This window comes from Pongo abelii, chromosome 23 (genome assembly GCF_028885655.2).
Source record: "Pongo abelii isolate AG06213 chromosome 23, NHGRI_mPonAbe1-v2.0_pri, whole genome shotgun sequence".
NCBI classification, from domain to species: domain Eukaryota; kingdom Metazoa; phylum Chordata; class Mammalia; order Primates; family Hominidae; genus Pongo; species Pongo abelii.
Window position 1 is genome coordinate 46,823,644 of NC_085929.1, and position 25,899 is coordinate 46,849,542.

General features: G+C 45.6%; 1 protein-coding gene across 2 annotated transcripts; it reads left to right on the forward strand.

Moving 5' to 3' along the window:
- Positions 1–24,956, forward strand: ADSL (adenylosuccinate lyase). 2 transcript variants are annotated; one of them, XM_054543503.2, is made up of 14 exons: positions 1–1,051; positions 4,375–4,578; positions 7,612–7,656; positions 8,764–8,843; positions 14,483–14,654; positions 14,876–14,922; positions 15,991–16,081; positions 16,876–16,945; positions 17,093–17,240; positions 18,577–18,667; positions 19,866–19,955; positions 20,470–20,646; positions 22,026–22,088; positions 23,046–24,956. In XM_054543503.2, exons 1-14 carry the CDS (start codon positions 899–901, stop codon positions 23,193–23,195), a joined length of 1,581 nt encoding a protein of 526 aa, XP_054399478.1. In that variant the 5' UTR covers positions 1–898; the 3' UTR covers positions 23,196–24,956. The 2 variants fall into 2 exon arrangements, with proteins under 2 accessions (XP_054399478.1, XP_002831213.2); XM_002831167.6 differs by lacking the exon at positions 23,046–24,956 and having other exon boundaries at positions 22,026–22,338.
- Positions 24,957–25,899: the final 943 nt, after the last annotated feature.

Consider the following 25,899-nt stretch of genomic DNA (forward strand, 5'->3'; position numbering starts at 1 on the left):
CGGAGTCTCACTCTGTCGCCCAGGCTGGAGTGCAATGGCGCGATCTTGGCTCACTGCAACCTCCGCCTCCCGGGTTCAAGAAATTCTCCTGTCTCAGCCTCCCAAGTAGCTGGGACTACAGGCACAGGCCGCCATGCCCGACTAATTTTTTGTATCTTAGTAGAGACAGGGTTTCACCGTGTTGCCCAGGCTGGTCTCAAACTCCTGAGCTCAGGCAATCCGCCTGCCTCGGCCTCCCGAAGTGCTAGGATTACAGGCGTAGGCCACCGCAGCCGGCTCACTGGGGGCGCAGTAAATGCCGACTTCCCTTGGGTATCTTCATTTCTCCTTAGAGCCGAGCTCGGTCGCCGCGGGCAGGAGTGGGTGGGGCGACAGTAATAAGAGTAACAGCAAGCGCACACACGGCCTTCCAAGTGTGCCAGACACCGCTCTAACACTGAATCCGCACAACCCGAAAGGCAGGCCTTTTTTTTTTTTGCTTTTTGTTTTTTAGAGACGGGAGGGTCTCCCTGTGTTGCCCAGGCTGGTCTCGATCTGTTGGCCTCAAGCGATCCTACCGTCTGGGGCCCCCACAGTGCTGGGATTACAAGCGTGAGCCACTGCGCCCGGCCAGGGCAAGTCTTCATGTACCTCTTTTCAGACAGGAAAACTAAAGTGTAGCGCGGCTAAGTAACGTAGGAAGTATCAATCATGTTTCTGGTCAAAGAAGCGAACCAACTCAACTCTCAGGTAGAAGCAGCCGTAATTCTCCGCAGCCGGCAGCGCCCAGGGTGCCCGGAACCCAGAGAGCGGGACCGCGTGAAGGAAGTCCCGCCCCGCCCCGTCCTGCCCTGGCCTCCAGGTTTCCGCTTCCGCTCTTCCCTGGTCCAGTCCACCCTGGCGGGGTCGCAGGGTCGGGATGGCGGCTGGAGGCGATCATGGTTCGCCCGACAGCTATCGCTCACCTCTTGCCTCCCGCTATGCCAGCCCAGAGATGTGCTTCGTGTTTAGCGACAGGTATAAATTCCGGACATGGCGGCAGCTGTGGCTGTGGCTGGCGGAGGCCGAGCAGGTAACGGTTCCCGGGCTGAGGGGCTGGGCCGGGAGGGACGGGCCCGCCCCAGCACGTGCCGGGCTCTGTGCCGGGCTGGGCTTAGCCACCCCGGTGCTGCGACCCGGCTATTTTCGGCTGGGTGTTCCCTGTCCTGAGGAGCTGCGGCCCCAGGAAAGCAAGGGCAGGAGATCCGGGAGCCGCCATCTGTTTCCTCACGTGTTCTTAGTCTGAGAGGGTTCGAGACGCGGAGGAGGCTGGGAGAAATTGAGCCTGTAGTTTCAGGGAAATCATCTTGGCCATCCCCGCAGGAGTACGCTGCTAACCACAGACACCGAGCGCTTGTTTCGTACCGTTGTGCTCATTATTTCACGCATCTTTTCTCGTGTAATCCATGAAGATCTTGCAGGCTTGATGGTGTTTTTCTCACATTGCAGGGGAGAACACCAAGCCCGAACAGCTTGTTTGCCCTAGCCCATCCAGCTGTTAAGAGCGGAACTGGGATTTGAACCTGGTTGCAGTCCAGAGCCTGAGCTGAGCACGTAGCCCCTTGGTTTTCCACAGTGCCTGTGTAGTTAGTGACAGGACTGGAACGCGTGTTTTCTAGGCCACCGTTTCCGCCTCACTGGCCTGCGCTTTGCCTCTTAGGAGAAGACTCCGGGTGGAGGTTTATTAAACGGGTTTATAATTTCTTTTCTAAGGGCTGCATAGAGAACTTCTTAGTTCAGCGGTTTCAGAAATAGCTCCAGAAGAGGTGAAGCAAACTGAAGGTGATCCAGAGAGCGATAATGTTTCTCCTCAAGTTTCAGAGGAAAGTGCCACAACGAGCAAGTTGGCAATGCCCTCTCAAACGGCACAGTAAACACGGAAACAGTTTGAGTTCGGGCCTAGGACCTGTACCATGGAACTCTCCAAACAGGAAACTTTCATTCTAGATTCCCTGCCCTCCCCTTATCACTGCCCTCCAAAATATTGGGCGATACACTACAGTAATAGCAGACATTCAGATAGTGCCCTCTGAGACCCAGGTCTTAATAACCCTTTACACATGGTTGCTTATTAATCCTCCAAACAACCCTGAAGAGTAGGTATTAAATACTATTACTGTACCTATTTTACAGATCAAAGAATGAAGCATCAAGTTAATAAACTTGGTGTAGATAGCGATAGTAGTAGACCTTAATCATGTGTTGTGGTTTGTGATGTACTAGTGTGTACTCTTTCTGTTTCATCTGCTATTCCATTCTGTAGATGAGGGTAGTGGTACTCAAGACTTTGCCAGGGTCGCCAAAGCTAGTAAATGGCTTCAAGCTGGAATTGGAATGTAGAGTCTGAGTATGTTCTTTCCTCTGTTGGCCTGAAATGCATACAGTTTTGGCTTTGGATTATCTGTTAGGGTGTCAAAATTACCATAAATTGCATAATAACTTAATAGCTAAGAAAAAACTTGGAGAATAAGAGATTAGGAGGAATGCAGAAAATTCGTAGTAAGGAAAGTATGAATTTTGAAAAGATAAATTGCTTGAGGGGAGGAAGCAGTATGGCCGTGCTGCCCTCTGCTGCTTTGCTTTGGAAGGAGCCCAGAGGTGTCATGTCTTCTGTGACTGTAAAGGTTCCAGGCAGTTCTGCCACATGTGGCTGCCGAGTACTTGAAATGCAGCTAGTGTGACTGAGAAACTGACTTTTTACTTTTATTTATTTTTATTTAGTTTTTGAGACTGGGTCTGGCTCTGTCGCCCAGGCTGGAGTGCAGTGGCACAATCTTGGCTCATTACAACCTCTGCATCCTGGGCTCAAGCTGTCCTCCCACCTCAGCCTCCCAATCTGGAACTAGAGGTGCACGCCACCACACCCGGCAAATTTTTGTGTTGTTTTGTAGAGACGGGTCTCACTATGTTTTCCAGTGTGGTGTAGAACTTCTGGACTCAAGCGATCCACCACCTTGGCCTCCCAAAGATGTGAGCCACCATACCTGGCCTGACTTTTTCTTATGAATATTTTCCAATACTTTTTAATTAATCAATTTAAATTTAAATAGCCATAGCTGGCTAGTAGCTCCTCTCTTGCTAGTAGCTCCTCTCTTTTCCAGTGTGGTGTAGAACTTCTGGACTCAAGCGATCCACCACCTTGGCCTCCCAAAGATGTGAGCCACCATACCTGGCCTGACTTTTTCTTATGAATATTTTCCAATACTTTTTAATTAATCAATTTAAATTTAAATAGCCATAGCTGGCTAGTAGCTCCTCTCTTGCATAAAAAAGATCTAAGATGCAAGATCCTTCCCAGAGTCACTGTTTGCAAGCTTCAAGTGAGGTTTAAATCAGTTTCACCACTGTTTATATTCAGCCCTCGGATCCAAGTTCCGAGCTGCCTGTGGGCTGCCAGCTATTTTTTGCAGCCTAATTTTTCCAGTGATGGATGAATGTAAGACATCAATGTGTTTATTTTCTCATCAATATCTCCTGGAATTGCTTTCAGTTGCACTCATTTGCTGCACATAATTTCCTGGCAAAACTACTTACAGAATTTTTAAATTTGGTTTCTCTAAATCCATCTAAGTAAAATGGCCACCATCATGCCAAGCACGAAGGATTAAGCAATAAATAAAACAAAGCTCCTCAAGAAGTATTCATTCTAGAGGGAAATGACAGTTAATAAATATGTAAAAATGTCATGTGGTTATAAGTGCTGTAAATAAAACCAGGCTAAAGGGATAGAGAGTGACACAGAGGGTGTTTTACATTGAAGTCAGGGAAGACCTCTCTGAGAAGATGACATTTGATTCCAGAGACCAGAATGTGTGAGGGAGTGAACCAAGCAGAGGTCTCGGGCAGAAGGAACAGTCAAGATCAGGATTATGTTGTTGTTTTATTTATTGGAGCTTTCTTTTTTTTTTTTTGGAGAAAGAGGCTCACTCTGTTGCCCAGGCTGGAGTGCAGTGCCGCGATCTTGGCTCACTGCAAGCTCCACCTCCTGGGTTCAAGCAGTTCTCCAACCTGAGCCTCCTGAGTAGCTAGGACTACAGGTGCATGCCACCATGCCTGGCTAATTTTTTGTATTTTGTATTTTGTATTTTAGTAGAGACACCTTTGTTGCCCAGGCTGGTCTGTTGGAGCTTTCTTAGAGTATACTTTACCATGATTCATTGAGAAGGTCTCTCCCACCTCCCCTCAACCCCATTACCCCTGGCCAGTGTACTTTCAACTTGGTTGCCTCAAATTTTAATTTAAGGGTTGGAAGATAGGGTATTGCTGCTAACATGAATCAGTTTTTTTCCTTGGTGTCACTTCATTCAAATAACTGTGACACTGAGACTATTTTATTTTATTTTGCCTATTCTGCAGACATTGGGTTTGCCTATCACAGATGAACAAATCCAGGAGATGAAATCAAACCTGGACAACATCGACTTCAAGATGGCAGCTGAGGAAGAGAAACATTTACGACATGATGTGATGGCTCACGTGCACACATTTGGCCACTGCTGTCCAAAAGCTGCAGGCATTATTCACCTTGGTGCCACTTCTTGCTATGTTGGAGACAATACTGTAGGCACCTGTGTTGTTTATACTTAAAACTCAGTCTCTAGAATCTATTTGTCAATTTTATTTGATGTTTTCCAGTTGAGGGAGTGACATTATAGATTTTTTTTGGAGACAGAGTCTCCCTCTATCTCCCAGGCTGGAGTGCAGTGGCATGACTCACTGCAAGCTCCACCTCCTGGGTTCACGCCATTCTCCTGCCTCAGCCTCCTGAGTAGCTGGGACTACAGGCACCGGTCACCACACCCGGCTAATTTTTTTGTATTTTTTTAGTAGAGACGGGGTTTCACCATGTTAGCCAGGATGGTCTCTATTTCTTGACCTCGTGATCCACCCCCCTCAGCCTCCCAAAGTGTTGGGATTACAGGCGTGAGCCACCACGCCCAGCCAGATCTTCATTTTTAAAGGTATCTTGGTTGAAAATGCTGAGGAATTTCTTCAGCTTTTAGTGTCCTTCCAGTCTAAACTGTAAGCACCAAATGACCTCTATAAAATAAGACCTACAGATCCTGCTTATGCATTGGTTTGCTGGACGTAAGTCAAGGCCTTAGCATTTTAATGGCTGAGGTCATTTTTCAAAGGAATTCTTTTTTTTTTTTTTGAGACGGAGTCTTGCTCTGTCACCCAGGCGGGAGTGCAGTGGCGTGATCTTGTCTCACTGCAACCTCTGCCTCTCAGGTTCAAGCGATTCTCGTGTCTCGGCCTCCCCAGTAGCTGGGATTCCAGGCACCTGCCACCACGCCGCCTGGCTAATTTTTGTATTTTTACTAGTGAGGGGTTTTGCCATGTTGGTCAGGCTGGTCTTGAACTCCTAGCCTCAGGTTATCTGCCCACCTTGGCCTCCGAAAGTGCTGAGATTACAGGCATGAGCCACTGTGCCTGGCCTTCAAAGGACTTGTCAGATCCTTTGAAGACCTTTGAAGGACTCTGAAGTCCTTCAAAGACCGTGTCTCAAAAAAAATACTTTGAGACATGGTCTCACTTCTGTCACCTAGGCTGGAGTGCAGTGACACAAACATGGCTCACTGCAGCCTTGACCTTCTGGGCTCAAGTGATTCTCCCACCCTCGGGCTGCTGAGTAGCTGGGACCACAGGCATGTGCCACTGCACCAGGCTAATTTTAATTTTTTTTTTTTTTTTTTTTTTTTTGGGAGACAGAGTTTTGCTCTTGTTGCCCAGGCTGGAGCACAATGGCGCGATCTCGGCTCACTGCAACCTCTGCCTCCCAGGTTCAAGCGATTCTCCTGCCTCAGCCTCCCTAGTAGCTGGGATTATAGGCGCCTGCCACTACGCCCAGCTAATTTTTTTTATTTTTAGTAGAGACAGGGTATCACTATGTTGGCCAGCCTGGTCTCGAACTCCTGACCTCAGACGATCTACCCGCCTCAGCCCCCCAAAGTGCTGGGATTACAGGCGTTAGCCACCACGCCTGGCAAATTTTTAAAATATTTATAGAGACAGTGTTTCACCATGCTGCCCAGAATGGCCTTGAACTCCTGTGTTCAAACAGTCCTCCTGCCTTAGCCTTCCAAAGTCCTGGGATTACAGGAGTGAGCCACTATACCTGGCCTAGCTTGTGCTCTTAATCAGAGTATACCCATGGGGGTTGAAGTTAGAGTCCAGATAAACGTCCAATTTGAGAATAAGCCAATAATTTTTAAGTTGCCCCAAATGCTTTCTTTTTTTTTTTTTTTTTGAGACGGAGTCTCTCTCTGTCTCGCAGGCTGGAGTCTCCTGCCTCAGCCTCCCAAGTAGCTGGGACTGCAGGCACTCGCCACCACGCCCGGCTAATTTTTTGTATTTTTAGTAGAGACGGGGTTTCACCATGTTAGCCAGGATGGTCTCGATCTCCGGAACTTGTGATCCGCCCACCTCGGCCTCCCAAAGTACTGGGATTACAGGTGTGAGCCACTGCGCCCGGCCTCTAAATGCTTTCTTTAGTCTTAAATGAAACATAATTAAAGGCATCTTTGTGTAACTGGCGAGTCAGATAATGGGAGAAGAACAGTCTTCTTACTTGGAAAATCCTTTAAAAAAGTACCCAGTTGTGTGGATGGGCTCAACAATTACCATTTCATATCGACATGTGTTGGAGCTAACTGAAATATGTACATCTCGAGATTACCTTCCTCAAGAGCAGCTGTATGTTTCCTAAACCTTGATATTCTGGGTCATTCCTTTCCTTGTTAGCAACTGTAGGCCAGAAAAAACCGGGGAGGCTGGGCACGGTGGCTCACACCTGTAATCCCAGCACTTCGGGAGGCCGAGGTGGGTGGATCATGAGATCAGGTGATCGAGACCATCCTGGCTAACACAGGTGAAACCCCGTCTCTACTAAAAATACAAAAAATTAGCCGGGCGTGGTGGCAGGCGCCTGTAGTCCCAGCTACTCGGGAGGCTGAGGCAGGAGAATGGCGTGAACCCAGGAGGTGGAGCTTGCAGTGAGCCGAGATGGCGCCACTGCACTCCAGCCTGGGCAACAGAGCAAGACTCCCATCTTAAAAAGAAAAAACGGGGGAGGAAAGTAATGGAATGTGCCATATGGAAGCTTCTCAGAAGCTCAAGCCCTCCTCTCTGGGAAAATAGAAACCTTGTTGACTTGCACATTTTCCAGTCATTTTTTTTTTAATTGAAAATTTTTTTAATATTGAAGAGACAGTCTTGCTGTGTTGCACAGACTGATGTTGAACTCCTGGCCTAAGCAGTCCACCTGCTTCAGCCTCCCAAAATCCTGAGGATACAGGCATGCGCCACCATGCCCAACCTTCAGTCATCTTAGATACCATGTACCTTGGGCTTTATAAGTATAAAGGTTTTGTTCCTTACAGATCCCAGTAGTACTGTTAAGCTGGTGTGCTTTTCAAACAGTAATCAGGAAAGAACAACTTGTGTTAGTATTTTCTGGCATGCTTAGTGGGTTGATAATGTTGATATATGCTGGTAGCTGAGCAACCCACCCTTTTTGACCAAAAAGTGTTATGTAATAATATTGTTTGAGCAAAGCTGCTAAATTTAAGATCATTGCATTTTCTTTCGTAGGACTTGATTATTCTTAGAAATGCACTTGACCTGCTTTTGCCAAAGGTAAGGAGTTGGCAGATGTTTCCTACCAACCCTAGATTCCCTGTGTTAGGAGATAGGCACCAGTTACAACTAAATCAACACAGTAAATTTTTACATAGACTATCATTTTTTCAGGTGAATGACAACCCTATGTTTAATCTGTAGAACTAATTGTTTCTTCTTCTCTTCCTCCTCCTTTCTTCTTCTTGAGACAGGGTCTCATTCCATCAAGTGGCGTGATCACGGCTCATTGCAGCCTCCGCCTCCCAGGCTCAGACAATTCTCCTGTCTCAGTCTCCCAAGTGGGTGGGAGTACAGGTGCATGCCACCTCACCTGGCTAATTTTCTGTAGAAATGGGTTTTTGCCATGTTGCCCAGGCTGGTCTCAAAACTCCTGAGCTCAAGGGATCCACCCGTCTTGGCCTTTCAAAGTGTTGGGATTACAGGTGTGAGCCACCGCACCCAGCTGTCTCTTCTTTAAAAGACTAAATGGTTTTTAAAGCATAGCCTTTGTTTTTTTTTCCTGAGACAGTCTCGCTCAGTCACCCAGGCTGGAGTTCAGTGGCACATTCTCAGCTCACTGCAAGCTCCGCCTCCCGGGTTCACGCCATTCTCCTGCCTCAGCCTCCCGAATAGCTGGGACTATTGTCGCCCACCACTACGCCCGGCTAATTTTTTTTGTATTTTTAGTAGAGACGGGGTTTCACCGTGTTAGCCAGGATGATCTCGATCTCCTGACCTCGTGATCCGCCCGTCTTGGCCTCCCAAAGTGCTGGGATTACAGGCATGAGCCACCGCGCCCGGCCCAAGCATAGCCTTTTAAATGAAGAGAGCGCAACCAAAGGCGTGTTGCTGGGATATGTGGGTCAGGATTACGATTTTGTTCTGTTTTTCTGCTGTGGTCTTAAAATAGTTCATGACATTTTAGATAGTCAACTCAGTCTTCAAATTTTGGTTGCTGTGAACTCTTCCAGGCACTTTAGGGTACAAAGATGGAAAGATATGGCTGCTGTCTTTCATGAGTTAGAGGTCTAATTTTATACAAAATTATCTAAAAGTTTTGTTCCTAATTATGTAATGAACACAACCTGAATTCAACGTCTTTCTATCACATGATCTTTCTTGTAGCTTGCCAGAGTGATCTCTCGGCTTGCCGACTTTGCTAAGGAACGAGCCAGTCTACCCACATTAGGTTTCACACATTTCCAGTAAGTGATAAGATTACTTCTTGTTTATGTGCATATGGCTTTCAGCTACTTCTTGAGTTCTCTCTTTTCCACAGTAACCTTGAGGTGAAGAATCTGAAAACGTGATTTAAGTATAAGTAATTTGGGATGCTTATAAGGAATGAGCCTGATATCCACCTTAAAACATACTGGTGAGAGAGTAAATCTAACAGTTCATTTGGGAAACATTGGGAAATACATATCAAGAGCCTTGAAAAATATTCTTTATGATAGTAAGCATTAGAAACAATCTAAATGGGCCGGGTGTGGTGACTCACGCCTGTAAACCCACCACTTTGGGAGGTCAAGGTGGGCGGATCCCTTGAGGTTAGGAGTTCAACACCAGCCTGGCCAATATGGTGAAACGCTGTCTCTACTAAAAATACAAACATTAGCCAGATTTGGTGGCGCGTGCCTGTAATCCCAGCTACTCAGTAGGCTGAGGCAAGAGAATCACTTGAACCCAGGAGGTGGAGGTTGCAGTGAGCCAAGATCGCACCACTGCATTCAAGTTTGGGCGACAGAGCAAGACTCCGTCTCAAAAAAAAAAAAAAAAAATCTAAATGTTCAATAATAAGAGAATAAGTAAGGCATAGTGTTCATACATCCATAGGTTGGAATAACATGCAACCATTTAAATGATGCTTACAAGATCTAACGTGCAAATGCACTTAAGTTCATGTTATGGTAACAGACAGTTTATAAATTGCACAAAAATTGGTTGGAAGTACGCCATGATGTAAATGTTGATTACTCTGGTTTATGAGATAATAGGAAAATTAAATTTCTTTCTACTTTTTTTGTTTTGTTTTGTTTTTGGAGAGGGAGTCTCGCTCTGTTGCCCAGGCTGGAGTGCAGTGGTGTGATTTTGGCTTACGCTCACTACAACCTCTACGTCCTGGGTTCAAATGATTCTCCCACCTCAGACTTCCTAGTAGCTGGGACTACAGGTGCCTACCACCATGCCCGGCTAATTTTTTTATTGTTTGGAGAGATAGGGTTTCGCCATGTTAGCCAGGCTGGTCTCAAACTCCTGACCTCAAGTGATCTGCCCGCCACTGCCTCCCAAAGTGATGGGATTACAGGCGTGAGCCACTGCCCCCAGCCATACTTTTTGTATTTTTACATTTAAAGTATGCAAGTATTTTTGTGATGACTGAATAAAGTCCTTTTAAAAGGCCGATGGTGTAATTTTGGAATGCTAGTGACAGGTTTTGAGTGATATTGTTTGAGTAGTGGTGTATTAGCATCTGCCTTCTGTTTTGATGGTGTATTGCTGTGGCATCAAGGATATGATAATTTATTAAAGCCTGTTGAGCTTCATATTTCTTAAAGGCAGGGCCTATACTTATCGGTAGCAGTAGCCTGAAGTACTTGTTCATACGAAGGAATCCGTGCTCCAATCAGTGCTCGGTGCAAGGGGCTTCCCTCCACACCCACCTTCCTCTGTGTTACAGCTCCTCTTCCTCTCCTACCTCCAGGAGAGTGCTCAGCGAATACAGAAGCATTCTAATGTTCCTCTGGAGCTAGCATAATGGAAGAGATCGGCTGCCAGGGTTCCTAACCATTAGGAACTCAGAAAACGGTGTTGATATGTAGGCATCCTCTTAGTTGCATCTTAATCCTCTTAATTGCATCTTATTCTTAATCCTCTTAATTGCATCTTAATCTTCATGCAATTAAAAAAATTTTATTGAGATATAATTTACATAACAAAATTCACCCTTTTAAAGTGTACAATTCAGTGGTTTTTACTATGCTTACAGAATTACGCAATCATTACCACTATATAATTTCACAGTATTTTCATCATCCCAAAAAGAAACCTCGTGCCTGCCGACAGTCACTCCTATGCCTCCCTTCCCCACCCCCTGGCAACCACTAATCTATTTTTTGTGTCTATGCATTTGCCTAGACATTTTTTTTTTTTTTGAGACAGAGTCTTGCTCTGTCACCCAGGCTGGAGTGCAGTGGTGCGATCTTGGCTCACTGCAAGCTCCGCCTCCCAGGCTCACGCCATTCTCCTGCCTCAGCCTCCCGAATAGCTGGGACTACAGGCGCCCACCACCACACCCGGCTAATTTTTTGTATTTTTAGTAGAGGTGGGGTTTCACCGTGTTAACCAGGATGGTCTCGATCTCCTGACCTCGTGATCCACCCACCTCGGCCTCCCAAAGTGCTGGGATTACAGGCGTGAGCCACCGCGCCCAGCCTAGACATTTCATATAAATAGAATCACGTACAACATGTGACCTTTTGTGTCTGGCTTCTTTTGGTGTTTTCAATATCCATGTTGAATCAGAACTTCGGTTCTTTTTATGACTGAAAGACATTCCATTGTATGGTTGTACCATGTTTCATTTACCCAATTGTCAACAACTGATGGACATTGGGTAATTTCTACTTTTTGGCTACTATGGATAATGCTGCCATGAACAAGTCCATGCTAATTTACTTCTTTCTTTGCTTATACCAATAATCTGTTAGCAGTTAACAAGGAAAACAGTAAGATTAATTTTGGGGATATACTGTAGCTTGTGATGTGCCTCCTATGGACATTCCTAGTGTTATGCCTTGATGTTCCTAGCTGTCAGTGTCATTAGCCTAAGAGGAAAGAAATTCCATTTGGAATAGGTTAGGTTATCTATTAGAAATTAGGCTGGGTCCGGGCCTAATTCATGGGTGGTGGCTCATGCCTGTAATCCCAGCACTTTGTGAGGTCAAGGCGGGTGGATCACCTGAGGTCAGGAGTTCAAGACCAGCCTGGCTAACATGGTGAAACCCTGTCTCTACTAAAAATACAAAAAAAAAAAAAATATTAGCCAGACACAGTGGCACATGCCTATAGTCCCAGCTACTCAGGAGGCTGAGGGAAGAGAATTGTTTGAACCTGGGAGGCGGAGGTTGTGGTGAGCCAAGATTGTGCCATTGCACTCCAGCCTAGGTGACAGAGCAAGACTCCACCTCAAAAAAAAAAAAAAACAAATCAGGCTGGGCGGTTAGGCTGGGCGGCCGGGCGCAGTGGATCGCGCCTGTAATCCCAGCACTTTGGGAGGCCGAGGCAGGTGGATCACGAGGTCAGGAAATCAAGACCAGCCTGGCCAATAATGGTGAAACTCCGTCTGTACTAAAAATACACAAATAGCTGGGTGTGGTGGCAGATGCCTGTAATCCCAGCTACTCAGGAGGCTGAGGCAGGAGAATCACTTGAACCCGGGAGGCAGAGGTAGCAGTGAGCCAAGATCGTGCCGCTGCACTCCAGCCTGGGCAACAGAGCGAAATTCCATCTCCAAGAAAAAAAAAAGAAAGAAAGAAATTAGGCTGGTCATAGTGACTTACGGCTGTAATCTCGGCACTTTGGGGGGCCAAGGCAGGACGATAGTTTGAGGCATGGAATTCGAGACCAGCCTGGGCAACACAGGGAGACCATGGCTCTTAAAAATAAATACCACGTGTGGTGGCTTGTGCCTGTAGTTCCAGCTACTCAGAAGGCTGAGGCAGGAGGATGGCTTGAGCCCAGGAGATTGAGGCTACAATGAGCTGTGATTATACCAGTACGTGCCAGCCTGGGGTGACAGAGTGAGACCCTGTCTCAAAAAAGAAAGAAATTGGACATTAGGGCAACTTATTCATAATTATATATTTTGTTTTTTTGTTTTGTTTTGAGACAGAGTCCCACTCTGTCACCTAGATTGGAGTACAGTGGTGCGATCTTGGCTCACCACAGCCTCCACTTCCCAGATTCAAGCGATTCTCCCACCTCAGCCTCCCAAGTACCTGGGATTACAGGTGTGCGCCACCACACTTGGCCAGTTTTTGTATTTTTTGTAGAAACAGGGTTTTACCATGTTGGCCAGGCTGGTCTCAAACTCCTGGCCTCAAGTGATCCACCTGCCCTGGCCTCCCAAAGTGCTGGGATTACAAGCGTGAGACACCGCACCTGGCCTCATAATTATGTTTTATGTTCAGAAACAGACCTTCAGTGGCTTGATTTGAGCTTTTTTTTTTTTTTTTTTTGACATGGAGTTTCGCTTTTGTTGTCCAGGCTGGAGTGCAATGGTGCAATCTTGGCTCACCGCAGCCTCCGCCTCCTGGGTTCAAGTGATTCTCCTGCCTCAGCTTCCCGAGTAGCTAGGATTACAGGCATGCACCACCACCACGCCTGGCTAATTTTGTATTTTTAGTAGAGACGGGGTTTCTCCGCGTTGGTCAGGCTGGTCTCAAACTCCCGACCTCAGGCGATCCACCCTCCTTGGCCTCCCAAAGTGCTGGGATTACAGGCATGAGCCATGGCGCCCTACTTTGATTTAGGCTTAACACTGGAAACAAAGCCATTAGCTGCTGTGTTTGAGTCCTCTGCTTATATGTGTTGTGTAGTTGTTCTCCATAGCATGACTGTTCCTCACTGGATCTTGACTCCTCACAAAGGCTTTCCTCTACTTCCAATCGAGAGCAGCCATCACCATTATCTTCATCGTTCTTTTATTATTTTAGCACTTAAAATCTCAATAATTAATCTTGTTTCTTTTTTTTCATTTGTTTTTTTTGAGACAGAGTCTGGCTGTGTCGCCCAGGCTGCAGTGTAGTGGCACAGTCTCAGCTCATTGCAGTCTCTGCCTCTCAAGTTCAAGTGATTCTCCTGCCTCAGCCTCCCAAGTAGCTGGGATTACAAACACCCGCCACCACGCCCAGTTAATTTTTTGTATTTTTAGTAGAGACAGGGTTTTACCTGTCTCTGTTGGCCAAGCTGGTCTCGAACTCCTGACCTCAAGTGATCCACCCGTCTCAGCCTCCCAAAGTGCTGGGATTATAGGCATGAGCCACTACGCCTGGCCTAATCTTGTTTTGTTTTCTTTTTTTACTTTGTTTATAATGTAAGCAAGTGCCATTGGACAAGGACCCTGTGTTGTTATTCCTTGTTGTATTTCTAATAGTAAGAGTACATCAGATACTTGGCAAATATTACACGAGTATCTAATGTATTTCTTACCAATGTCTGTGGATATAGCCATGAACAAAAGGGACATTGTCCCTGCCCTTATAATAAATTGCCTCTTGTCATGCATCACAGTGGCTGATGCCTGTAATCCCAACACTTTGGGAGGCTGAAGTAGGTGGATCGCTTGAGACATAGAGTTTGAGACCAGCTTGGGCAACAAAGTGAGACCCCGTCACTACAAAAAATTTAAAAATTAGCCAGGCATGGTATTGCATGCCTGTGGTCCCAGCTACATGGAAGGCTGAGGCAGAAGGATCACTTGAGCCCAGGAGGTCGAGGCTACAGTCAGCTATCTTCATGCCACTGCACTCCAGCTTGGGCGACAGAGCAAGACCCAGTCTAGAAATAATAATAATTTAAAAATTGCCTCTTGATGAAGAAAGTACTGTGCTATTTGCCTTTTAGTTTCATACTCCTTGACTATTTGTAAATGACATTGAACCTCTGTAACGATTATTTGGTTAAACATTTTAGCTCTTGTTTTATCTTTACCAGTTACTCCCTCTCTTACTTAAATTGTTCTCCCTCCAAGGGGTAATGGTGGTTATTAAAAGAAGCAATGAAACCTTGATGATGTAAGGTCTCGGTCTGAGACTTTCGTGTGTTCTCTTTGGGTTTTTAGGCCTGCACAGCTGACCACAGTTGGGAAACGTTGCTGTCTTTGGATTCAGGATCTTTGCATGGATCTCCAGAACTTGAAGCGTGTCCGAGATGACCTGCGCTTCCGGGGAGTAAAGGGCACCACTGGCACTCAGGCCAGTTTCCTGCAGCTCTTTGAGGGAGATGACCATAAGGTATTCTGAAAGTGACCTGCAGGACACAGAAACTCAGTGGTGGAGTCTAAGAGACAAGGCTGCCTTTGAGGATGATAGGAGAGATTGACGGTGGGATGGGTGGGGTCTTTGGACTAGAAGGAAGTTGTGGGGGTTGGGCAAGACCTGGGTAGGATGACAGGTTGAGGCATTCTCACACTGGACACATGGATTATTATAAGGATGTGTCTTTTCTTTCCAAGGTAGAGCAGCTTGACAAGATGGTGACAGAAAAGGCAGGATTTAAGAGGTAGGTAAATGGGAATGTGTTGACCTCCCTGTTAAGTTGATGAAAGTCTTATATTCAGTATACCTCCAGATTTGACCTTAAAATTTTTACCTTTTTCTTCCTTTGTTCTTCTACCCATTTTTTTTCCTGTCTCTATTGTGGGTTTTATTTTCTTACTATCTGGATTCTTTTTTTTTCGCCTAATTGTCTTGCTGACATATTTTCTGGATTTTATTTTATTTTATTATTGTTTTTGAGACAGGGTCTTACTCTGTCACCTAGGCTGGAGTGCAGCGGTGTGATCTCGGCTCACAGCAGCCTCCGTCTCCCAGTTTCAAGCAGTCCTTCCACCTAAGCCCCCTATGACTACAGGCATGCCTGGCTAATTTTTGTATTGTTTTTGTAGAGATGGGGTTTCACCATGTTGCCGAGGCTGGTCTCCAACTCCTGAGATCAAGCGATCCACCTGCCTCAGCCTCTCAAAGTGCTAGGATTATAGGCATGAGCCACCATGCCCGACCTGCATTCTCTTTTTGTATAATCTATAGGAAAAAAGAAAATGATTTACTTCTGGTTTCTTTAGAATACCTTTATCCATGTTGTTACCATTTTTGTTTCCTTACTTAGGGCCCCCAACAGGTTAGGCTAAATCTGACCATTTCCATTGAGGTCCACCAGGTTCCACCATGGCTCCTTCTCCCAGGCATTTCTGTTGGGCTGTGGCCAGACATGGGCACGTTGCACCATGTATCCTTCTTGAGTCAGGCCAGTGTCCTGAGTATTAGTGAAAAGGGTGGAAGAATAGTTTATTCCAGGAGCAAGTTACCACTCAGGTCCACTGGTTGAGTATAACTTAACATACCAGTAAGACCAAGCTTTTCTTTAGGATGTGTTTTTCCTTGTTTGACAGAGTCATGTTTTGAATTATTATTTTATAAGAGTCTCCCAGTGATGCTTAGGCTGGCCTCAACCTCCTGAGTTAAAGCAGTCCTCCTCCCTTAGCCTCCTAAGTAGCTGGGACTACAGTCATGCACCACTGCAATGGCTTTAAAATATTTTAACCTGAGTCTCTCTTGTACTTATTCCTAGAGCTTTCATCATCACAGGGCAGACATATACACGAAAAGTGGATATTGAAGTACTGTCTGTGCTGGCTAGCTTGGGGGCATCAGTGCACAAGGTGAGTGGTGGCAACATGTGGGGCGGGGACAGGAGCGTTCGGCACCACAGACAGACTGAATTAACCTCAGACTTTTACTTAACCATCTCTCTCAAGCAATATTATACATTAGTTTCAATAATTTGTGGTCTGTAAATGAAACCCTTAAGGGGAAGACTAGTTTTGGCATTTTCTTTAAAGTTATCCCAAGCACTGCAAAATATCCATCTCGTTTGGTGGTATATTAAATTAATCTTTTTTTTTTTTTTTTTTTTTTTTTTTTTTGAGATGGAGTTTCGCTCTTGTTGCCCAGGCTGGAGTGCAATGGTACGATCTCGGCTCACTGCAACCTCCGCCTCCTGGGTTCAAGCGAGCCTCCCAAGTAGGTGGGATTGCAGGCATGCACCACAATGCCTGGCTAATTTTAGTAGAGGCAGGGTTTCACCATGTTGGCCAAGCTGGTCTCGAACTCCTGACCTCAGGTGATCCACCCACCTCAGCCACCCAAAGTGCTGGGATTACAGGTGTGAGCCACCGCACCCATCCTAAATTAATCTTGTGATTGTCTTTCCATGATGCCTTAAGCAGTGTTTCACAAAAGTGTTTTCATGCTCCTTGAATTTGTCATCCCAGCCCTTCGGGAACAGAGAGGAGTCTGAGTAAGATACTCTGCAGGAGCTCTTTGGGAGGACGCGCTGGTCTTCAGCTCAGCCACAGCACACCTAAGAGCTCATCTCCATCAGCCTAGTCACGGCTCCCAGACTCTCCTGCACACTGACAGTGTGGGGTGATGCTTATTCCCCTACTTCCCCCAGATTTGCACCGACATACGCCTCCTGGCAAACCTCAAGGAGATGGAGGAACCCTTTGAAAAACAGCAAATTGGTGAGTGCTGTGTAGAGACCTGTGAGCACACAGAGCTGCTGGAGGGCTGTGGGTGGGGGCTGAGAGCTCATTCAGCAACATGCTTGCCTACTCACTATCCTCTGAAGTTTCTCTGCCTTTGCATCTTGTCCTTTTTTACATGGGCAGGCTCAAGTGCAATGCCATATAAGCGGAATCCCATGCGTTCAGAACGTTGTTGCAGTCTTGCCCGCCACCTGATGACCCTTGTCATGGACCCGCTACAGACAGCATCTGTCCAGTGGTTTGAGCGCACACTGGATGATAGTGCCAACCGGTCAGTGGCACAGGGACATCACATACACCAAGTTGAGAGGAGGTCTGAAGGAGGGACCTAGAAGTAAAAGGACATATTTGAGCATCTCTACAGTCTTCTTATCCCCAAGGAGCCCAGAGTCTAGCAGGGACGCAAAAACATAAAAAGCACAGTGTGATAAGTGTTACAATTGGAGTGTATACTGTGTACTGTGGAGCAAAGAGGAAGGAATAGTGTTTCAGGAGTCAGAAAGCTTCACAGTAGAGGTGATGCCTTAAGACTTAAGAAATACATGCATCTTTTAAAGACAAGATCGGGAGCATTATAAAGGCACAAAGCAGGAGAAAACACACTTGAGGGAGTTACTACGTAGCCCTGGGGAATGAAGTCAACATGTGCCAGGAGTGGGGCAGGACATGGTCACAGATAGTAGCCAGCTTATGAAAGGTCTTCTGGGTCTTTTCTGAAGGCAGATAGATGTCAGTTGTGGTGTCTAGGCACAATGACATCTTGATTAGCTATGAGATGAGTCAGAAATAATTTGTAACTACTGATGAGGTGCCAACATACGCATCATTTTCTGTTTTATGTATATACCCATTTAAAGCAGATTGGCATTACTCTCGCCTGATTGCATTGTGCTGGAATTTCTTGAGTGGATACGGATGTATAGTTAAACCTAGCTTTCTGGGATCTGTGCATAATCCAGGATTTATCTCTGGAAATAAGTCATGTGAACTCATTCAGAAGTCAGCCATTGAATACTTTTTAGCAAGGTGTGACCCTGTAGGTCTGCTGATTTGCCTGCTAAAAGACCCTAGCAACAGTTTGGAGAGTTGGCTGTAAGGAGACAGGGATCATGTCAAAACAAGTTAGGGGCTATTTTAAAAGTCTGAGGCCACGTTGGTGCAGTGGCCATGTAAGTGGAGAGGAAGGATATAGATCCAGAGTTGAAGGCAGACTGGCCAGCCCAGCCCTGGTGGTTGACTGGAGTGAGTATAAAGAACTTGGTGAGTGGGGCGCTACTGCCATTTACTGAGGCAGGAGCTACAAGGGAGGAATGGCAAGTTTGTAATGGTGAGTAGGAGGAATGAGAAAGTAGCTGAGTTCAGTTTGGGGACTGAGGTACCAATGGATCAACCAGGTGGACATCTCAGTAGGTATAAGGTCTGGCACTAGAGCAAGTGGTCTGGCCTAGAGGTGCGAGATTTGAGGGTCATGAGGTCATTGGGGTAATCATAAGATTGAAGGAAATTATCCAGAGAGTACAGTCAGTAGGGCAACTTGTTGGGACACACTCTGCATTTCACTGAAATTATTTGTTTAAAGAGATACTGAATGGCTATTTGTTTTCTAGACGGATCTGTTTGGCCGAGGCATTTCTTACTGCAGATACTCTATTGAATACGCTGCAGAACATTTCTGAAGGATTGGTTGTGTACCCCAAAGTAAGAAGCCTCAATTAAAAAGTAAAGTATTAGGGAGGGGTTAGAATGTGGGAGGGAGGGTGCTCTGGGGTGTGTTGAGGGAGCTGTATTCTGATCTGATAGGCGTTCTTCCCACCCAAGCTCATCCTTCAGTTCATAAGCTCTAGGGAACTAGCTCTGTGGAATTCATAGACACATTTATAGAAACAGAAAAAGAAGTATTTTAAATTGCCTTAAACTATCTAGCAGCATGAATCATCAGCTCTGGTGTGACTAGGCAGAGTAGATGGCTCCATTTGCCTGTTTTTAAGTACTTGAGGCAGATGGGTTCATTTCTCTCCTATACTTAGCTCTTGAGGCTGAGCACTGATATGTAACAAATAGGGGTTTTAAGAATTCTTTCAGACCAGGCGTGGTGGCTTACTCCTGTAATTCCAGCACTTTGGGAGGCCGAGGCGGGCGGATCACCTGAGGTCAGGAGTTCAAGACTAGCCTGGCCAACATGGTAAAACCCTGTCTCTACTAAAAATACAAAAATTAGCTGGGTGTGGTGGCAGGTGCCTGTAATCCCAGCTACTCGGGAGACTGAGGCAGGAAAATTGCTTGAACCCAGGAGGTGGAAGTTGCGGTGAGCCGAGATCGTGCCATTGTACTCCAGCCTGGGCAACAAGGACGAAACTCCATCTCAAAAAAAAAAAAAAAATTCTTTCTATGTGGCAACTTTTTTTAAGTTCATATTTCCTTTTTAAAAATCAAAAGTCTGACCAGGCGCGGTGGCTCACGCCTGTAATCCCAGCACTTTGGGATCACGAGGTCAGGAGATCAAGACCATCCTGGCTAACACAGTGAAACCCCATCTGTACTAAAAATACAAAAATTATCCGGGCATGGTGGCGGGTGCCTGTAGTCCCAGCTACTCGGGAGGCTGAGGCAGGAGAATGGCGTGAGCCCAGGAGGCGGAGCTTGCAGTGAGCCGAGATCACACCACTGCACTCCAGCCTGGGTGACAGAGTGAGACTGTCTCAAAAAAAAAAAAAAATCAGAAGTCTGAGTTAGTAAGAAAACTGAAAAAACATCATATAGAATAAAACAACCCATTACTCTCTCCATAATGTGGTAGTTAGTGTCTGTGCTGTGCATTTTGTTTGACATCCTGCTATGTTTATGACTTTAGCCTTGGGGCACCTTTCTTGGTCATTCACTTTATCTTTTCCTATAGGTAATTGAACGGCGCATTCGGCAAGAGCTGCCTTTCATGGCCACAGAGAACATCATCATGGCCATGGTCAAAGCTGGAGGTAGCCGCCAGGTTTGTAACCCCTCGTGTTCCTGGATAAGTTGAGAGTGAACGTTTGGTCCTGCTCTCTTCTCCGTGAAGGAGAGCAGATGAAGGTGTTTATGTCGACCTTCAGTCACAGTAATGGTACAGAGCAGTGGCCATAATCTGCCATCTGTGGAGGGTGATTTTGGTGAACTGAGTTTGTTAAAGTGAATTACTTAATCACTTGTAGGAAAAGTCTACTCCTAGTGAAGGAAGGAGGTCTGACATTCTGTAGGAAGTGAGCAGGAAACAAGAGCAAATGATTCGTGAGGCTTTACAGAAGAGGGCCAGAGCAAGGTGGGCATCCATTTCAGGCTTGTCCTAAGATGTGGGCAGAGAGTAGAGAAGACCCTGGTACAGACAGACACGGGAACCACCTCAGCCTAGAGGGGTTTTGTGTAGAGCTGTGTAGACTGCATGGATGGGAAGTATCTGATGACTTTTTAAAAGTGTTCAAACGCCCTGTTAGTAGAGAACTGACAATACTTCACTGTCTTCCCAGGATTGCCATGAGAAAATCAGAGTGCTTTCTCAGCAGGCAGCTTCTATGGTTAAGCAGGAAGGGGGTGACAATGACCTCATAGAGCGTATCCAGGCTGATGCCTACTTCAGTCCCATTCACTCCCAGTTGGATCGTTTACTGGATCCTTGTTCTTTCACTGGTCGTGCCTCCCAGCAGGTAAGCAAACATCAGAACGCTTCCGAGAAGCCTCTTTTCTGCTGGGCTGCAGAACCTGGGGTACTCTCTTTGATGTTTTTGCTTTATAGGAAGTATGGTGGGAATGGGCCTAGTTAGAAGAAAATCAGAGCAGGTTGCTGGCTAAAACTTAGAGATTTCGGTTTTGTTTCTGTTTTGTTTTGTTTTTTTGAGACAGAGTCTCTCATCCAGGCTGGAGTGCAGTGGTGCTGGGATTATAGGCGTGAGCCCCCACAACTGACCATGATACCGCTGTTTTGAGCTGCCTTTATTTCTTTGTGTAGATTTTTTGGAATTTTCTTTTGGTCTTGAGAATGTGGTATAATGGACAAAGAATTAGGTTTTATTGTCAGGTGGATCTGGGTTAAATCCTAACCTCTGGCATTTACTGGCTGAGAAGGTAAAAGTAAATATCTCAGTGTTGTAATGATTGAAATGCCTGAGTATATACTAGGTGCTCAGTATGTGTTCAGATACTGTATTTAATTCTGGGGATTTTAAAATGAATACATATGCTGGGCGCAGTGGCTCACACCAGTAATCATAGCACTTTGGGAGGCCGAGGCAGGAGGATTGCTTGAGCTCAGGAGTTCAGGAACATCCTGGGCAACATGGTGAAACCTTGCCTCTACAAAAAAATAAAAAAATTAGCCAGGTGTGGTGGCATGCGCCTGTAGTGTCAGCTACTCGGGGCTGAGGCGGGAGGATAGCTTGAGCCTAGGAGGTCAAGGCTGCAGTGAGCCATATTCATTCCCCTGCCCTCTGGCTTCGGTGACAAAATGAGATCCTGTCTCAAAAAAAATACAAAGATGAATAGATAATCCTCATCTTCAGAGAGCTCAAAACTTAGTGGTGAATACTTGTAAATAGGTCATTATAATACCAAGCAGTACATGCAAGGACTGAGGGCTAAAAGACTAAAACTGGAGGTAGGAGACCAGTAAGGAGGCTACTGCAAAGGGCCAAGCAGTAGATGATGAGAGCTTTGAGTGAAGGCAGTGGTGAGAGACGCAGACCGGGGAGGGAGAGGAGGTTAAGCTCTTGGTGGCTACTTGAAGAGGGCTGGGAAGCAGGAGGAAAGAAGCTGTGGTGATTTTTAGGTTGGATGGAAATGGTGAAACCACCTGAGAGAACACAGCTGGGCCTGTTTGCGGGAAAGGTTGGTGGGCATGTGGGCATGGTGGTTGAATCACCTGTGTCTAGGCAGAAATTCCTGATAAGCAGTTGAGGAAAACAAGCTCAGTGGTGGAGTAAAAGCTTCATCAAATTAGGTTTCAGTGGTATCTCCTGACATTGGAAAAGGTATTATCTGCTAATATCTTAACATTTTCTTTTGTCTTGTATTTGCTTTCCTCTGGCAGGTGCAGAGATTCTTAGAAGAGGAGGTGTATCCCCTTTTAAAACCATATGAAAGCGTGATGAAGGTGAAAGCAGAATTATGTCTGTAGAGTTGGAAGAGAATTAAACGAAAATCATTGTTAATTGCTGAGGCATGAAAATTGTGTTACTGTAATGCCTTATTTTACCTCGAGAATTGTTACCTTAAATTAATACAGCACTTTCTTCTTCCCATGGTGCTTTCCCGTTTCTCAAAGTCTCACATTTCTCAACAATGCAAAAACAGAGCGTTGAAGTTTACTCTGCTCTTGCATAATAAACGTAGTTCATACTTGATCTCTGTTCTTTCAAGGCATATTTTCCAGCTGCCTCAAGTTTAGTCCTTTTCACGTGTTCATTTGCTTGTAAGGTAGCAAGAAATTTCTGGTCCTGTCTTCTAAAAGTGAATTTGATCTAGGTCTAGCAAAATAACCTGGACTCAGTGATTGAGTCAATGGTCAGATACCTTTTATTTCGGTTATTTTTGGCTAGTATAAGTAATGAAGTTTGGAACTACAATAAATACTTAAAAAAAAAAAAAAAAACCTGATGTGACCATCAGGCTTATTCAGCTGAAGTTGTGCCCAACCTCATTTCATCTTTTGATAAGGCTTATATAGCAGGGAAATGCTAATTGAGTATATTGATTTCATCAGAGCTGCTGACAGTCTTTATTCCTTTTTGCATGGATTTTGTTGAGGCTTGCTCTGTCACCCAGACTAGAGTGCAGTAGCACACTCTTGGCTCACTGCAACCTCCGCCTCTCAGGTTCAAGCGATTCTCCAGCCTCAGGCTCCCAAGTAGCTGGGATTACAGGCGCCTGCCGCCATGCCTGGCTAATTTTTGTATTTTTAGAAGGGATGGAGTTTTGCCATGTTGGCCGGGCTGGTCTTGAACTCCTGACCTCAAGTGATCCACCCATCTCAGCCTCCCAAAGTTCTGGGATTACAGACATGAGCCACCACGCCCGGCCTAATCTTGTTTTCTTTTTTACTTGTTTACAGTGTAAGCAAGTACCATTGGACAAGAACATTGTCTGTGTCATTCCTTGTTGTATTTCCAATAGCAAGAGCACATCAGATACTTGGCAACTAGGCAGTCTTCCAGCTTCTGCCACTGCGCCCGACTTCCTTGTTGCATGGATTTATAGCTGATTGAAGCAACTGTAGCCAAAGATTGAGTTAATTACCTACCTGCCAGGAGAGCATTAGTGTTATTTAGCCCATTCTCATCCTACATATTTTTCAGCATAGATGAAGATGAAAGCTTTTGTTTATCAGATTTGCAGATGACACAAAACTGGGAGAATTAACAAGTATGTTTATTTGGTAAAATAAGTTTTCATCTCTAACCTAAATAGGCTGAAATGATATGCCCTAAACTAAGAGGAAAAAGTTAATAAAGATCAATGTAAATAAGTTAATCTTAAACTCAGTATGCACCAGAACTGAGAGAAGATTGTCTTAGGAGGTGTTAATGGTTGTCCAGTGTCCAAAAAGCCACCAGAGGCTTACTGCTCTGCACTCTTGGCATTACATTCAATTTTGGATACCCAGTGTGAGGAATAGAGATGAACTGGAGAGCCAGCCTCCAGAAAGATCTTGTGGTGGAGGAATGTTAGGGCTCTTTATCCTATACAGGAGAAAACTCGTCGACACTTCAAATATTGCCGGGTGGAGGAAGAATGACTTGATTGTGTGTTGCCCCAAGAGACACACTGAGATCAATACCCATTATTAAGGCTCTGAGACTGGCTTGGGGCCAGACATTGGAACCACTGAGATTAGCAACCTACCCTCAATCCCCCAGGTCAGGCAGAAGCTGGAAGACTGCCTTGTTAGGAATGTTGTGAGGGAGAGGAGGCTGAATCGGTTCCAGTTTTATCTAAAAGTAGCCAGGAAAGCAGGTTGTGATGATGCACACTTACAGTCCCAGCTACTTGGGAAGCTGAGGCGATAGGGTCACTTGAGCCCAAGAGTTCAGTCCAGGCTGGGTGACAGCAAGACCTTGTCACTTAAAGCCAACCTAAGAGAAGAGCTCAACCTTTTGGGAAAAACAATAGAAGACAATTCTGAAAACCAAATTCTGAATATAGGCTAGTATAGCAAGCAAGCAGGGATAGCATAGAGCCATTTGCTCAACTTCCAGAAAGAGTTACTCTATTCATCTCTTTAACAAATCTTGAAAAGGCCCGGGTGCGGTGGTGGCTCACGCCTGTAATCCCAGCACTTTGGGAGGCCAAGGCACGTGGATCACCGAAGGTCAGGAGTTCGAGACCAGCTTGACCAACAAGGTGAAACTCTGTCTCTACTAAAAATACAATCAGCCGGGCGTGGTGGCAGGTGCCTATAGTCCCAGCCACTTGGGAGGCTGAGACAGGAGAATTGCTTGAACCTGGGAGGCAGAAGTTGCAGTGAGCCAAGATCATGCCACTGTACTCCAGCCTGGGCAACGGAGCGAGACTCCGTCTGAAAACACAAAAAAAATCTTGAAAGGATACTAAGTCTGACACAAGGAGATTAGTCAATTGGACTCTAACCAGATATTCTGTCTACTTCCTTCTCTGCTATGGGCAACTTAGAGGCAGCAACTACTATCAGTTTATCTGTAATGTGAGAATTTATATTACATAACAGATACTGGGGATATAGGATATGATGGATTTTAGTTAATACATTTCCTCATAGAAAATAAGGAAATAAGATAACAGTCTTGTTCCTGTCCTAACAATTCTGTTAGACTAATGATCTCCAGTGATTGGCGATTTGACCTGGTTTCTTCCTGGACTATTTGAATGGGTGGATTTGTTGGTGCATCTCTTGTCTTCTTTCCTTTTCCATTCTCCTTTATTTTTGTATTTACATACTTGTATGCAACTTTGTAATCTGATTTTCCCATGTAACATTTTAATTTGATGTATTGGGTGGTCTGCATGTTCACTGGAAAACATATATTAAATGTACATTTATGTATATATATAAAATGTACATTCATATATATATTATATATATATATATATATAAAGACAAGATCTTGCTCTGTCGCCCAGGCTGGAGTGCAGTGGCATGACCACAGCTCACTGCAGCCTCGATTTCCAGGGCTCAAGCGATCCTCTCACCTCAGCCTCTTGAGTAGCTGAGACTATGGCACACACAACCACACCTGGTTGATTTTTTGTTGTTTTTTGTAGAGACAGGGTCTCACTCTGTTAACCCAGGCTGTTGTATTTTCTTTAAGATTGGTTTAAATTCACGCGGACTCCAGCATCAGAACTACCCAGATGTCAGGTTCTGGGCAGAACTTGGGACAACTGATGAAATGTCTGCTCAGCTGAAGTCAGACACCTGGACACTTAATGCCCTCTTTCCCTGGCTGATGCTTAGTTTCATTTAAGAACCAGGAGAGCCTGATGTTTGTAAACATAGCTTTAGTGGAAGCACAAGGGTTAGGAGTCCCTAGAACGGTGATATGAAGCCTAGGTGGATGTGCGGGTTGGTGAGATGGGAATTGCGCAGCATAGGATCTGACACAGAAGGTACTCAGAAAATTTCATTTTCCGGCCTGGCGCGGTGGCTCACGCCTGTAATCCCAGCACTTTGGGAGGCCGAAGCGGGCAGATCATCTGAGGTCAGGAGTTCGAGACCAGCCTGGCCAACATGGTGAAACCCCGTCTCTACTAAAAATACTGTACTAAAAATACAAAAAAAAAAATAGCCGGGCGTGGTGGCGGGCGCCTATAATCCCAGCTACTCTCGGGAGGCTGAGGCAGAGAATTGCTTGAACCTGGGAGGTGGAGGTTGCAGTGAGCCGAGATCGCGCCACCGCACTTCAGCCTGGGTGACAGAGCGAGACTCCATC

Coding starts and splice junctions, on each gene's coding strand:
- ADSL (XM_054543503.2), top strand. CDS start 899: ATGGCGGCTGGAGGCGATCATGGTTCGCCCGACAGCTATCGCTCACCT. Junction 14,923..15,990: donor GAAAAGGCAGGATTTAAGAG/GTAGGTAAATGG, acceptor ACTTATTCCTAG/AGCTTTCATCATCACAGGGC. Junction 22,089..23,045: donor CATATGAAAGCGTGATGAAG/GTGAAAGCAGAA, acceptor ACTTGTTTACAG/TGTAAGCAAGTACCATTGGA.